Source organism: Caloenas nicobarica, chromosome Z, assembly GCF_036013445.1.
Source record: "Caloenas nicobarica isolate bCalNic1 chromosome Z, bCalNic1.hap1, whole genome shotgun sequence".
NCBI lineage: Eukaryota > Metazoa > Chordata > Aves > Columbiformes > Columbidae > Caloenas > Caloenas nicobarica.
This window is the reverse complement of record NC_088284.1, coordinates 36,312,473-36,326,887: the sequence shown is the minus strand read 5'-3', so window position 1 is coordinate 36,326,887 and position 14,415 is coordinate 36,312,473. Positions and strand designations below refer to the sequence as shown.

General features: G+C 37.5%; 1 protein-coding gene across 1 annotated transcript in view; it reads right to left on the bottom strand.

The window, feature by feature from the left end:
* PGGT1B (protein geranylgeranyltransferase type I subunit beta) overlaps positions 1–14,415 on the bottom strand; it is a 43,421-nt gene that overhangs the window by 15,394 nt on the left and 13,612 nt on the right. The window contains exons 3-5 of the mRNA XM_065657640.1: positions 12,069–12,136; positions 3,126–3,277; positions 218–350 (exon numbers count right to left, since the gene is read on the bottom strand). Of these exons, the coding sequence (XP_065513712.1) occupies positions 218–350; positions 3,126–3,277; positions 12,069–12,136 (353 nt within the window). The remainder of the gene's footprint in view (positions 1–217; positions 351–3,125; positions 3,278–12,068; positions 12,137–14,415) is intronic.

The window sequence follows — 14,415 nt, the reverse complement described above, 5'->3', positions numbered from 1 at the left end:
CATACACGCCAAATAAAATTACCTTCCTAGTACACACATTACAATGAAAATACAAATACAAAAGACAATGTGCTTTTTCATTTCAACTTGCTAAAGGAGGAACAGAAAAGAGATTACTAAAATACTTCAATTTGGATGGAGACTTTTTAGTCATAGTTAAGAAATAAAGCTAGTAACTTTAAAATTGAGTAGGAAATACCACTTTATAAATACTCACCATACTTCTTCTAATGTAGTCTATCGCTTTTTTCATATCCATGCCTGACCAGTTATCGAGCATGTAGCAGATGCACGAAGCACAATACACAAACCTCATATCATTCTCACTTCCTTCCAGCACTGCACAGAAACTGAAAGAAACATTTCTGTTATTATACACTGTATAGGCTATTATAACAGAAAATATGAAAGGCAGTTTGAGGCCTGTGTAATTTTTCCTTTAAAAATTAGTTACTTCTGTTTACAGGATTCACATAAATATAACCCAAAGCAGTGCTAGATTTTCTTTTTAGATGATGTGATTCTAACTAAGACAAGCAAAATGAATAGAACTATTAACATTTAGGACTTTATTTCCAGCAATGTAATGACACTGGTCTTTATTTATTCAAAGATGTTAATGCGTAAATTCTTTCACCTATCACAGTATATACTGATGGATGAGTTATTATTTTAACATTTATTGTTTGGGGCAGAATTCTTTGCCTTTCTAGAAATCTTAATAGCTCACAAGGCTTTCTTTCCTGAATGAAACTTCAAGATCAGTTTCTCATGTATGTATAAATGTAATTGTTATTATTACCATTTCTAATACAAATGGTGAAAATTACCCTCAATCCAGTTTTTGATTTCTTATGGCTACATTCTTTCCAAACTTTACCAACATTTAAAAGTTGTTGTATCTAGGTTATGTAGGTACAATCCTGTGTTCTTTCAGAGACCCTTAAAATGAAGATCTGATTTGCTGCCTGACAAGCCTCCACTTAGTTCAAAGAGCTCGTCAGTATATTTTGGTCACTTAACTATTTGCAAAAAGCTAGCACAACAGAATATTGATAAGTCCTCCTGACAGATCTCTTCTAAAAGAAGAAAAAAAGGTACTTCTGACTTTAAAGAGAGTCTTTTAAGCACAACTATCACCAACATGATACTCCCTCTCTGACCCTGCAATTCAAGTATGTACCCCATTATCTTCCTGCATAGAAAAGCCTCCAACATTTACTGGGAGATATTTTCATCTCTCCTAACTGCAAAGGTGCCAGGCCTTGCTCTCTGCAGCTCAGATAGGGATGAATTCCATTGCTCTCTGGATACGGCACAGGACATTCTGAGAAACCAGGACACTTCTTAAGATGTGTGAGTACTGTGGTTTACAAGCTTGGCCCATTCTCAGGTGACAACTGCATTGTATGTTATCCAGACACTTCACATCACATTCAGCTAAAGTAAGGTAGAAATTAAAATACACACATTTATTTGTAATGTAAAAAGAGACGATACAATTTCAATTTTTTTCCCTCATTTCTGTTTATTCACATCTGTCCTTTATTAACTAGAGACTAGCATACTTATACAAGGGTGACAACAGAAAAATGTCTCTTTCCTTCAGTGAGCTTATCCATCTGGACAAGATGCTAGCTCAAGCTCTGGCCTTCATACATCCTACCCCTTTGGGACAGTAAAAGCAGTTTTCATAGGTATAAAAACGTCTGTCACACTAGAAATTTACTCCTGCCCAAGTAACTATTCTATACCAGAGACGTGCAAAGCACTCCCCTGTAGGTGCTAGCTGGCACTCTTCAGCAGGGAATATAAAACTTGGGATCACACACAGGAATTCTTAGTCTGTACACTAAAACCACACTTGATACAAACATGTAGAAGAGGTTAACTGCGTGTAGCTTATTACTGTAATCAGGCAAGGTGGCAAGTAACCACTTGAAGATGGGCTGGAAGCAACTCCTGCCTTTCGGATATACTTTAAAAACAAAAATAGTCCAACGTATAACAGAAATGCTTTAAGCAATGGAACAGGCACCTCCATATGCTTGAAGAAACTGCAAACTACAGAAGATCAACAAATACATGTATATAAAAATCTGTATACATACTTTAGGAGTTGGCCCATTAAGGACACTCTGCTGTTATAAATAACAGAAAACTACATATCATACAGTTCATATTCACTGCTTACATTCTGAACATTCTGGAGTTTGTGGGGTTTTTTCCTTTCTAAAAACACATCCAACGCTGCATTTTAACAGTTGTGTTACCCCCTCCTCCCAAAAAAGGTTTAATTATAGAACACATCTAAGTGATACAAAGCCATTTGACTAAAACAAAACCTTTCTTAACTCACAAAGGGTGACAGCAATTTCATTGTAAAGTGAAAGATTATTCCTTCAGAAACAACATTTCAATAATTCTGCATTTCTTAAAGTACTATTTCAAAAATGGCATTCAGTAAAACTTAACAACACAGACAGATCATGAGCCCTAGTAGAAGTTCTCTTTAGCTACCAGTTTCAGCCTGCTTTAAAAAAAGCAAACAAACCCACCAACAGAAGTAGATCAAGGATTATATATCACCTATTAAAATGTACACAAAAAGGACAGATCTCACAATGAAGTTTAGTAATACTATCTCCTATTTCAAAATATATATAAACTAATTCATCCTGTATGTTGGTATTTTGGATCTCTCAAAACTAAATAAAGCCCATCCTCCCACAAAGCAGAACAAACATCATAATAGTGTTCCGGGGCCCTGCAAAAAATGGAGAATATGAACACAGAAAATCTCACTTATCTGAAGAACAGAGCAGAAAATCTACTATCCCCAGGACATAAACCAATCAATTAACTTTCCAGTAGTAAGTATCTAATCTTGTAAGCAACTATCATCATTCTCCGATACAAAAGCAAATCTATACACAAAGTGCTATTGGGTCCTTTAAACTGGCATGTGTTCTACGACTGGTACTGATTACCCACCAAAGAATTTTCTAACAGACAGAGAAGATTATTTAGCTACTTTTGTAAAAAACATGTTTCTTATGTTTCATTCCACATCTGGGTTTTCCATTAACCTTCCAGAGAGTTACAGAATATAAATTCTTTCTTACCTTCCATCCTCCAGCTGCAGAGCTCTCAGTCCTGCCAGTATGGCATCTTTATTTATTCGACTTAAATCATCTCCAAGAATAACCAGACATGACAGACCTGTGTAAGTCATTGCTATGTGCCCACTATCATAGGGATGAGATATACCTGGGCCCTAGAAAAAAAGGGGAAAATACAAAAATACTGAAACATCATAAGACCTTATATTACAGTCAAGCATTCATTAAAAAAAAACCACAACACAACAAAACTAAGAGGTAAACGAAGTTCTCTTCCTTTCACTCATTATGGTTAAACTGAAGGCATCTCACTCAACTTTTATAATCAAATCAGGCTACTGCACAGCTCTGCTGCCCTTGTAAACAGTTGGTCAGAAAGAAGCTTTGGAAAAAATCTTTGCCAGGAGTAATATTTATGTAAGAGTTTTGCAAAAAGATGGGATGTGCCTAACTGTACCTAAGTTTATCCTGATGTATCACCAGGCATCAGCTTCCTGGCAGCTGGTTACGCATTGTTAAACAGCCGAATCTCTGGAAGTCCTTTGCAGAAAGACTTTACAAACTAATGATCTACAAGTAGAAAGCAGTGTGAGGGATGACTAGTAATCTGTGAATTGAAGCAATACCAAGTTAGCTTCTCATCTACTTTAATATCTATTCTAAAATAATCAGAATTTAAACATAGTATTTACATAGCAAATGATGTCAACTGAGAAGCTAAAATGGGAGTTAAATGCTGACTAGTCACATGACACAAATTACAATAATGGGCAGGGATTGATACAGCTGTACTAAAGTTATTATTTTTCCTTCTGATATTTTATAGGTACATCCTGGACTCTACCACTTAAGGAAAACAGAAACCACATGCAACAAGATAACTTCATATACCTGGGATAGTTCAATCTGGAGCAACTGGAAGACAATGATTTCAAACAGGATAAAAGCTATTTCAATATTGAGCAACACAGACAATTAAATTTTAAAATCATGTTTTACTAGCATTATTGCCTAATCAGTTGCCATTTTATTTTGCAATTCATGCTAAAAACACATGCAAAAACCAAATTAAGTAAGACTATGTTATGTGTAATTGGTATTTTTCAGCCAACTTACACTTCTTTCCAAAGCGAAAAAGCTTTGCTTCTAATAAGAAACTGCAAGAAAAAATACTTATTACCCACTAGACAGCAAGAGACTGTTCTCACCCTAGGGAATCAAACACAGTTGGGAAAGGGAGGCAGAAAACAAGGTGAAAGTGGCTGCAGAAGCACTGAAAAAGCTCTAGCTATGCAACAGAGAAAGGGAAAAAGGAAGTGAGTGCTGAGAGGTGCAACTCCTCTCCCCCATTTCCAGCCCTGGACTCGCTGTTGAGAAGAGGGCACAAATCTCAACAGCTCCCAGTCCTACCCCTGAGCTGCCATTGCCCCCATCTGTCTCTTGCCCTCCACATCTCCCGGTCGCACACAACCATAGAGTGGCAAGGGCTGGCAGAGACCTTTGGATGTCACCTGGTCCAACTGCCTGCTCAAGCGGGGTCACCTAGATTCGGGTTCCTAGGACCAAGTCCAGATGGCTTTTGAGTATCTCCAAGCATGGAGACTCCACCATCTCCTGTGCCAGTGCTTGGGCATCCTCACAGTGAAAAAGTGTTCCCTGATGTTCACAGGGAACGTCCTGTGTATCAAACCTGTTCCCACTGTCTCTGGTCCTGTCACTGGGTACCACTTGAAAGAGCCTGGCTCTGTCATCTTTGTACCCCCCCTGCAGGTATGTATTTATGTGGATGAGATCCTCCTGAATCTTCTCCAGGAGGAACAGTCCCAGCTCACCCAACCTTTCCTCATGCGAGAGATGTTCCGGTCCTAGACCGACTTCCCCATGGAGCACATCACAGATGGAGGACAGCTGTGCCCCCAAACAGCTTAGAAAAAGCTACTGCAGTCATGAAACATGTTCTAATTCAAGCAGATGACAGGCTTTAGTCCCAGAAGGAATAACACGGCATATCATACCAATTATAGCCATTTTAAATCTAGCAGAACCAAAAATCTTCCTCTCAGAATACCTTCCCCTTAAAAGTTTTATTATCAACAGCTTAACTCTTCTGACGCATCAACTTATTTCAAATGTAAAATTCTGCTGCAAAAATCCAGACATATAGGGTGATACAAATCTGCCCTGACACAAAGAAACATTCAGTTTAAAGTAACTGATCAATTTACTTTTAAGCACAGCAGGTCTCTATCCTAAAAAGCCAAAACTGAGCCAGTTCTTGACCTACAAGGATTCTCAATGTCCAAGACACAGATTTGCCAATTAAAAATATCTGGAAGGGTTCTCTGATATTGGGACCAGCTGTTTACAAAATGTCCCGGCAGTTACCATCAGCAACAACAAAGAAAATTAAGTTTCCAAACATCTATGTAATTGGAGTTAAACTGGAATGAGAAGAACATTTAATTTCTCCCTACTTGGCATAACCTAGAGCAGGGCAACTGCATAAGTTGCCTCTGCTCATTTCGCACAAATACACTGAAAATGCCGGAGTCTGTGAGTTCACCACTGCTCTGTTTACACACTTCTATAGGTAGTCCATCTCCAAATTAATGCTGTCATCAGGAATACTGAACACTAATAGATATAGTGAAACGGTTCAACTTTATTTTTCAAAATATTTCCAGAGGAAGACTATATGCACTAAGCAAAGAAGGTTTCCTCTAAGGATATTCAGATTTGCTTTTTAAAATCATTTTTATGAAAACTACCAAAATGTTTTAACTGCTACAAACGCAACTGGATATTCAGGAAATTTTCTAAGACATCTATAATTCTCAAACAATATTCTCCTTCAAGTGACAATTTTTCACACAGCGTCAACATAAAGTAACTGAAAATTCCTGCTTCACAAGATTTTTTTTTTAATTGTAATTTTCTATACCCAGGCTAATTCCACATTGCCTGTAAAGCTTGGTAGCCTACAAACATATTTAAATAACTGGGCCCTTGTTTTTAGTGAAGACAGGTATTTGTTACTCCATTACTCTCTGCAGCAAAAACATGCTGCAGACGCAGTATTCTAGGCAGATATACTCTATGCTTATGAAACTAAATAATACCATCCTCATCAAGCAAACTTTATCACTCACTACGGTACCTGGACAACATATAAATTCTATATGTACTTCTTTTTCTATGCAAAAATTTCAACAAGTAGCAGGAGCACACTGCTTTTTCAAATGCAGGGCAGGGTTTCAGCAACACCAGAGCTATATAAAATTTTGCAAGTTGATAGTTTTAGTAAAGAGCACAAACTATACTTGTATGATGCATATAAACCAAACAGTAGTGTCTGCTGCCTGTACATGCAACCATGAAGTTCACAGCTAAATTAGCAATGCCATCTACTTCTGTCCTTGAACATCAAACAAATATTTAGGTACAAGTAATACAGAAAAGACTGTTAGGATACATGGTTGGAAACATCATTATGTGGGGAATTGGGAGATGGTCTCAGCGTTCAAAACCAGCTGCTTGTAGATCACACAACTACCTTTACTACTAATAGTTTTCTTTCATCACAGGATTATCATGTGGCAACTAATTAAATTCTTTCTATGATAAGTTGGTATACTGCTAGACATCTTGATATGTAATTATTAAAAAGCCAGTGGAAGTGACAGAGGGTCCAACATACTGGTAGCCAGCCAATATCTTGATAGCATTTGATTTAGGGCCAAAAATCCCAACAAATATGGCCAGTATTTCAATAAAACTAAATTAAACACAGAAGTATCAGAATCAAACATGAGATCATACAGGAATTAGCTTGGAGAAGAGGAGACTGAGGGGTGACCTCATCAATGTTTATAAATATATAAAGGGTGGGTGTCACGAGGATGGAGCCAGGCTCTTCTCAGTGACAACCAACAGTAAGACAAGGGGTAATGGGTTCAAGCTGGAACACAAGAGGTTCCACTTAAATTTGAGAAGAAACTTCTTCTCAGTGAGGGTGACGGAACACTGGAACAGGCTGCCCAGGGAGGTTGTGGAGTCTCCTTCTCTGGAGACATTCAAAACCCGCCTGGACGCCTTCCTGTGTAACCTCATCTGGGTGTTCCTGCTCTGGCAGGGGGATTGGACTAGATGATCTTTCGAGGTCCCTTCCAATCCCTAACATTCTGTGATTCTGTGATTCTGTAATTACTACAAGGTTTACTCACAAAGGCCGACATTACGTTTCATATAGGTAATTACTGTTGGATTTTGGAAGCTTTTGAGAGCCTAACAGATCTTTGTTCATCACACGTGACTTAAAAATGAATAAATAAAATAGGTATTCACCAGAAGAATACAAGAATAATATATTCTGTATGCTAATCATAACTGTTCAAATCTGAATTAACTTTATATTCTAAGCTCCATGTAAGTATTTCAAGCTAAGTGTGATAGTACTTAAAAAAATTTATGTTGTACCTACACACACTAATATATAATTCACAGAATAACGCAATAAAACACCTGAACCCAAGTAACAAGATTTCTTTGAGGGGACAACAATCAGAATAACTGGACACTTCAGATAAAACAAAACAAACACAAACCAAAACTGAAAACAAAACAAAACCATTAATACAAACAAAACCCTACCCAACACCCACAGAAACAATACTTTTTTTGCAGAAAATTGAGAATTAATGAAATTTGTAGAAAATGGTCCTGTGGTAATTTGATATCACAAAGCAGGACTGGACTGGCTTCTCCAAAGGCAAAAAATTTCAGCAAGTCTGAAAAGTTTCATGAGATAATTGGTAATACCTCTAAAATTTGCATGGCTGGAGGAAGTGTTGCTAGACTGCCTCTGCCTTGAAGGACAAAGTCAGACTGTGTAGAAGTCTGTCCCAAATTTATCAAAGACACTGTAGTCAAAGCACCTGGTTTTTAATTGGCAACCTCAGGCTTGGTAAAAAGAAGCTCCTTTTTAAGTTCTGTATTATGAAGAAAGCCTACTTTTAGTGAAATAAAACTGTTTCTGCCTCACAGACACTGCAGACTAAAGCAACAGCAGCAACTAAGGAAACTGTCAGTTTAAGCACAAAAAACCCACTATTGCCATCACCCCAAACTGTAAGCTTCATGGGCAAAGGACATGAAGATCAACAGAATGAAGTTATTTTAAGAATGGCACCAGTTCCATTTCAAAAGTTAGCAACATGAAAGCTGTTAAACTATGGATGGATTATTAAACACTTAAGATTAAACAACCAGAAGAAATACACTTAATCCCATAAAGCTATCTCCATAAAGGAGTAATGCAAAAGGAGGGGGTCTGGAGGGAAGAACCGTGGGTCCTGCAGAATCAGTGCCACACTATGTGCATTTCACATTTGTGCGAGCTGTAGTCTGGCTCCATGGACTAATGGCCCACTAATGGAGAAGTTCATTTAGAGTGCAACTTCTGGTTCAATTTCATTCAAAAGGCATCCAGTCTGTATGCCACGCTCTTTTGGAGCAAGCACATTACTGACTTGAACTAATACAGTGGTGCAGACATACTCTGAGAAGAAAACAGTGGGGATATGGCCAGGTCCTGTTCTCTCTACACACTTCACCTTTTGTGAAACAGAAAACAGATTCACTTGGTTCTCAGTGATGGAGTAAAACAGTTCTGCTCTATGGCTGCTACCATCATTGTACCCACCATCTGAGACTTCATTAAAAGAATTAACACCTGAAGATGAAAGGTGAGGGGAAGCTTTCAAACATTAAAATCTAGTTCAGTGACATGATAATGTTCCCTATCACATTATCCAGAACAGCTACTTAAACATAACTCATGGTCACTGACAACTCCTCCTGATGATGGCAGAGAGGGCTAAGAAACTCTCTCTGCTGCAAAGCATCAGCAAGATCTCTCAAACACTAATAAAGAATGCTACTAAACATACTCCTACACAAGCAGGCAAGAGTCCCACTTTCAAAACAATCTTCTCACACCTGGCATCAGTGTTACAAACATGGATTGTTTCAGCCTTGAGAAAGTACAATGTTGTGTCAGGAACACAAAACAGATCTTTTTTTAACCAAGTGAAAGCATATGTTATTTACCTCTATCTTACATAAAAGTTCCAGGTATTGGCTTTAAATCTAGCCCCTAAAGCTGACTCGTTACACTTTAAAGAGGTTTAAAAGACCTAGGTTGATCTGAATTTCTAAGTAGACTGTTCACCCCTAAATTAACAGGCTAATTTAAACTCAAATAACACCAAACCAGAGAGACTGAAGAAGATCGAGCCATTTAAAAAAAAAATAATTGTTATATAATTTTAAATGTTCACATTTAAATGCAGTCATAGAAGGAGCACTCTTAGCCTTCACTTATAGTTAAGGCTGTTGAGGCTTGTTAAGGCTCTGTGTGGTGAGTTGGTCAAGTGGATACGGTTTTGCTTTACTTTCGCTACAGGCCCAAATGCTGCACAGACACTACCATCAAACACTGGAAGGGTTAACAGCTAATAAAACCAAACCCTAAACCAAAACCAAATGGGCTATCCTGATAATATTTAGTAAAGCTGGAAATTATAACATATCCCTTGCTTTCTTCTATTAGTTTGAAGGGTCCCTAGTGACAGAAGAGATTTGGCTACCTCCAGTATTGCAGTTTCTCAGAGTTCAACAATGAAATCATTGTATTGGCATATAATAAATAGTAACTGTCAATTCAAATCCAAAACATTTACAAGCTTTTTCAAAAGTTATTTTTCAAGACATAGATTTAGTAGAACATTTTAAAATGACGAATAAAGAAAAATGGCAAGACCTTAAACATAATTCAAAGTCATCGCAGTGGATTTCCAAGTCCTTTTTTCTGAGTTATTTCAGAACATTTTAGGGCAACAGTGCTGGAAATACTTTAAACCTTTGTATGCCAATTAAACAAGCTGACCTGATCCCTCTAATGCAGATGCACTGAAAAAAGTATTGCAATGCTTGAATGAAAAGCACATCCATGTGCAAACAGTTTTCTACAGATAATGATCTGTAACTGATTTCCACAGGTTACATGATTCCACCCCTTTGTCCTTTCTGCAGATTGGCTAACAATTATGAGGCAAAGATGGGCCACAACACACTTCCTGAAAAGAGAATTTTAGGTATGAAGCATGTACTATTGGAATTTGAAAGTTAAATTAAAACACCAGAAAGTACTGTGAAGGAATAATGATGCTTTGCCGATCTTCCAGACTTTTTGTCTTTAGGGGCCTTTACAAGATCTCAGAACTATATCCAGAACTCACTCATCATGCTTTATACACTGAGAAGGATTTGAAAAAGGTTCTAAAAAGCATTCAATGATTTAATGTACTATACCACATGGCAGTGACCCAAGCCTTTCAGGAAACATGACTGCTACATTTTTACTATCTCAGTTTGGCAAAATTATGACTTTATTCATTTTATAATGCTGTTATGCCACAATAACAGCATGACCACCTCGACCTCCGTAGGTGTCTTACCAAAGACAACCATCTTCCTTCTGAGTAAAACCAATCTTTTTCCTATACAAATATATTGAAATTATTGTATACTGTTTTGTCTTTAAACTTTATTTTTAACAAAGTATCCCAGTAAGTCACCACTAGAGATCCCAAATTATTTTAGGTTTTAAGCGAAGTTTTCCTTTCTTCCTTCATGCTCAGTGGGTGGTTGGATTGCCACTGAGGTTAATTCCAATTAAAACAGCTGATGAATTCATCTTGCTACTACAGTTCGAGCTTACTGCAGACACCATCTGTAGTGTAAAACAGAATACCAAAAAAGCCAAGAGACAAATTACCTTTCCTGTCACATGCTGCTGTAGCACCCTGTGCAGAGACATAAAAAAACCCTCCTCACTATTATTTTTCACTTGTTAGAAAGTGCAACCTCTGAATACTACTCCTATGAGTACTTGGTTGACTTGCTATACAAAAGGCTTATGCAGTTATTACTCCAATGAAGCTTAACATTCCCACAAGTTATTCAGAAGCATGAAGTTACGCTGCTAAGAGTAAACAAAACTAAGTACAAAACAGGCTGCTGTACTGTCTTTGTACTCAAGTTAGTTCAAGCATTTTTACACTCAACTACAGTCATTACTGTTTCAGATGTCCCTCCTTGCTTTCAGTTTCAGACCCCAAGATTAATTAATTCATTTATATGTAAAATCTTGTTAACTGTCCACTACAAAAATCAAATAATTGGTGATGATTTAGAACTCTTCTTGATTTTTCATCCATCAAACACAGGACAGAACTACCGTACCTCCTTCACAGTCCTTCCTGCACAGTGGCCTCTGCTTCCCTCTTCCAACCATATCAAACCTTCCGTACCATCTTCAGCAGTCTCTGCGAACCTTCCTTCTCTCTTCTATTAGGGACACTTTATTTTTGTGTACAGATTTAACTCTCTTGAACCTCAGTTTCATGGGCTTCAAAGCACTCTCTCTTATGGTCATGACTAGGGGGGATGAAGAGAGCCTTGCCTATGTCTGAGTGGATACCAAATGCAATCAAATACACGTTTCACCACACAAAGAGGAATACTGAAGAGGATGTGCTGTACCACTTAATACGGAGCTATTCCAACCTTCTCTACTGGGTTATAGTTCTTGTGTTAGAGAAGTTTACCTACTTCAGTAACGTCAGAGAAGGCGGAGAGTGGACTGAGACAAGCCACAATCTGTATGTCTATTTCTTCACTGCCATGGAAACTCAAGCAGTATCATTTTAGTAAGTTTCTTACATGTTTCTAGAAGTTCCGCAAAGGTTTCTGTCTACTAGCAGTGCAAAAGTCCTTGTTTTCCAGATATTCCATAATTATGCAGTTAATATCATACAAAAGACACAAGATCCTTTATTGCCTAATTGAAAATATTTCCCCCTCACACACACACAGTTAACTGACCTTGGAGGGATTGAATGGCATTCCTAAATATGAAGAGCCTCTGAAGCCACAGCGATTCAAGTTTGATCCTGGAAAGATAAAAAAAAAATACTCAACTAACTTGCTTTGCTGAAACACTCATTATAAACCATAATTCTCTAGTCCAGATCAAGACCTGTTAGTTCAACACTATTCACAGTATTAGTAGAATTTGCATGTGTCTTTCACTATGTCCCTAACCTCAGTTTCTAATCACTCATTATTAAAAAAAAAACAGACAAAGAAAAGCACAAGCAAACTTGATCCTACTGTAATGACGAAGCAAAAGATTTTTTTTTATTTGGTGGAAATATAGTGTTCATATCAGCACAGAATTGTCTTCCATGTTCACCAAAAAAAAAAAAAAAATTCCTCCACTGGAAAGGTGCCCAGAGTTAACAGATTTTTTTCCTTTCTGGATTCCTGCCTGGGAATACCATCTGTTCCCAAGCAGAATTGTTTTAAGACACTTTGCACCATGTACAAGGACAAACAAACTGTCTGCAATTTTAAGCTAGCACCAATCTAACTCAATACTGTCAGAGTGAAATAGCTGAAATGAAGTGAAAGGCAAAGTTTTAATTTGAGCCATTTTTCTCTCACCCAAAACAGAGGTACAAGATAGCTATCAAACATTTCTGCTACAGATTCAGTGTTAAATGTGTCAAAGTGCCTGAGCACACAGTATACAGATGTGTGCACCAGACACTGTCTAGAGCTCAGTACAGGTTTGCAGCGCTCACATCTGCTTCTGCATGTTAAAAACTCAATTACTTCACTACTCAGCCTCTGAAAGTGAATGCCCTAATGAGCGCCGAGTGCCGCCCCGTACTTCAACAGCACTTGGGTGTTCTTAAATTCTCTCTCCCTTTTTTTTTTTTCTTTTTTAAGCTCTTCAGCCTTCAATCTAAAAATCCTCGTGAAGATGAGGGAAAATTACACTAGACTAGCCAAAGAAGAATAGCTATAAAGCTGAAAGTCCTAAAAAAGACCACTATGCAATGAGGTCTACCAGGTCTGGTGTCATTTATCAGCACATTAGCTTCCAATTTTAAATACATTCTGCATGTATGCAACATTGAAACTAGAAGCTTTTATCAGTCTTACGTACTTCAACGTGGTTAAAGTATGCAAGTTTCTCTACCAGACAAGTCTTTGGATCTAATTTACACAGAATGAATTATTATTTAACAGAAAAAAGTCTGCAATTATCAACTTCCTCCATCTACCAATCAGAAGAACTTTTTAATGATACTGCAAATGTAATGAAGTTCATTTCAACCTGCATTAAAAACTACTATGTATAGTCACATCCACAAAGAGAAACAGAAAAAGCATGTGTATTTGTAGACAAAAAAATGCATAACTTATATTTTTATATAATATAAATCTTCTCAGCAGAGAACACTAGCTCCTGGAGTTGAAGACCTGTATTTCATGCAGCAACATGTTCTGGAAAGCACAATAAATATTAGTCTTAAGGACTAATCTAAGGTCCTGAAGGACACTGCCCAAAAAGCATCACAATTTGAAAAATGACAAAATGTGAACGAATCAGTACGAGGCGGAACAGAATTCCTACTTCTAGACCACCAGATTTCCTAAGTGACATTGTGGAAAAATTATCACTCACTTGGCCCGTTTTCAGTAAAAACAAATCTGTGTCTTAAAGTGCTTAAGTGAACTACAAAATTCACTCTGAAATGGCACTAAGGTGGAAAACATCCAGAAAACATTTGCTAGCCTACTAGCACACAGCTGTTCTGGCTGGCTGCAAGTGAAAAAGTGATAAAATAAGGACGGCTCTGCAGTCAAACAGAACTCATCTGCTAGTTGCTAGGTGGAAAGATTGATCCCAGAAAGACTGATCCTCATCACTGCCCTTTTAGACTGCAGATTATAATTCACTAACAAGGTAGAAATAACAGTATGAAACTCAAGTGCAGTGTGCTCTTAGGTGGTTGCTTTGATTGGTTTCTGACTTGACAGCTACTATGAAAAAGAAAGATCAAAAATAAAGTACATGAATGAAATCAGGATTGATTACTCCCTTTAGTTGTTCATTTTTCATGTAATATTTTTAAACTTTTCTTGTACTGTTAAACTGCTACCAACTAAAAACCAGCATTAGTAATTTTAAAATGCTGAATTTCTAACTGTATTGCTATCAGTGACTCAAAATCTATTTTGACTCAAAATCTATTTTGACTCTTTATGTCAGTGACTTCTGATTTCCTATCCTAGACTTTATGCAGAGGCTCCTACGAGAAACAGAAGAACAGCACAGCTCCTCAATGTCCTTACTACTGCAAAATCTTTCAAGGGAGTT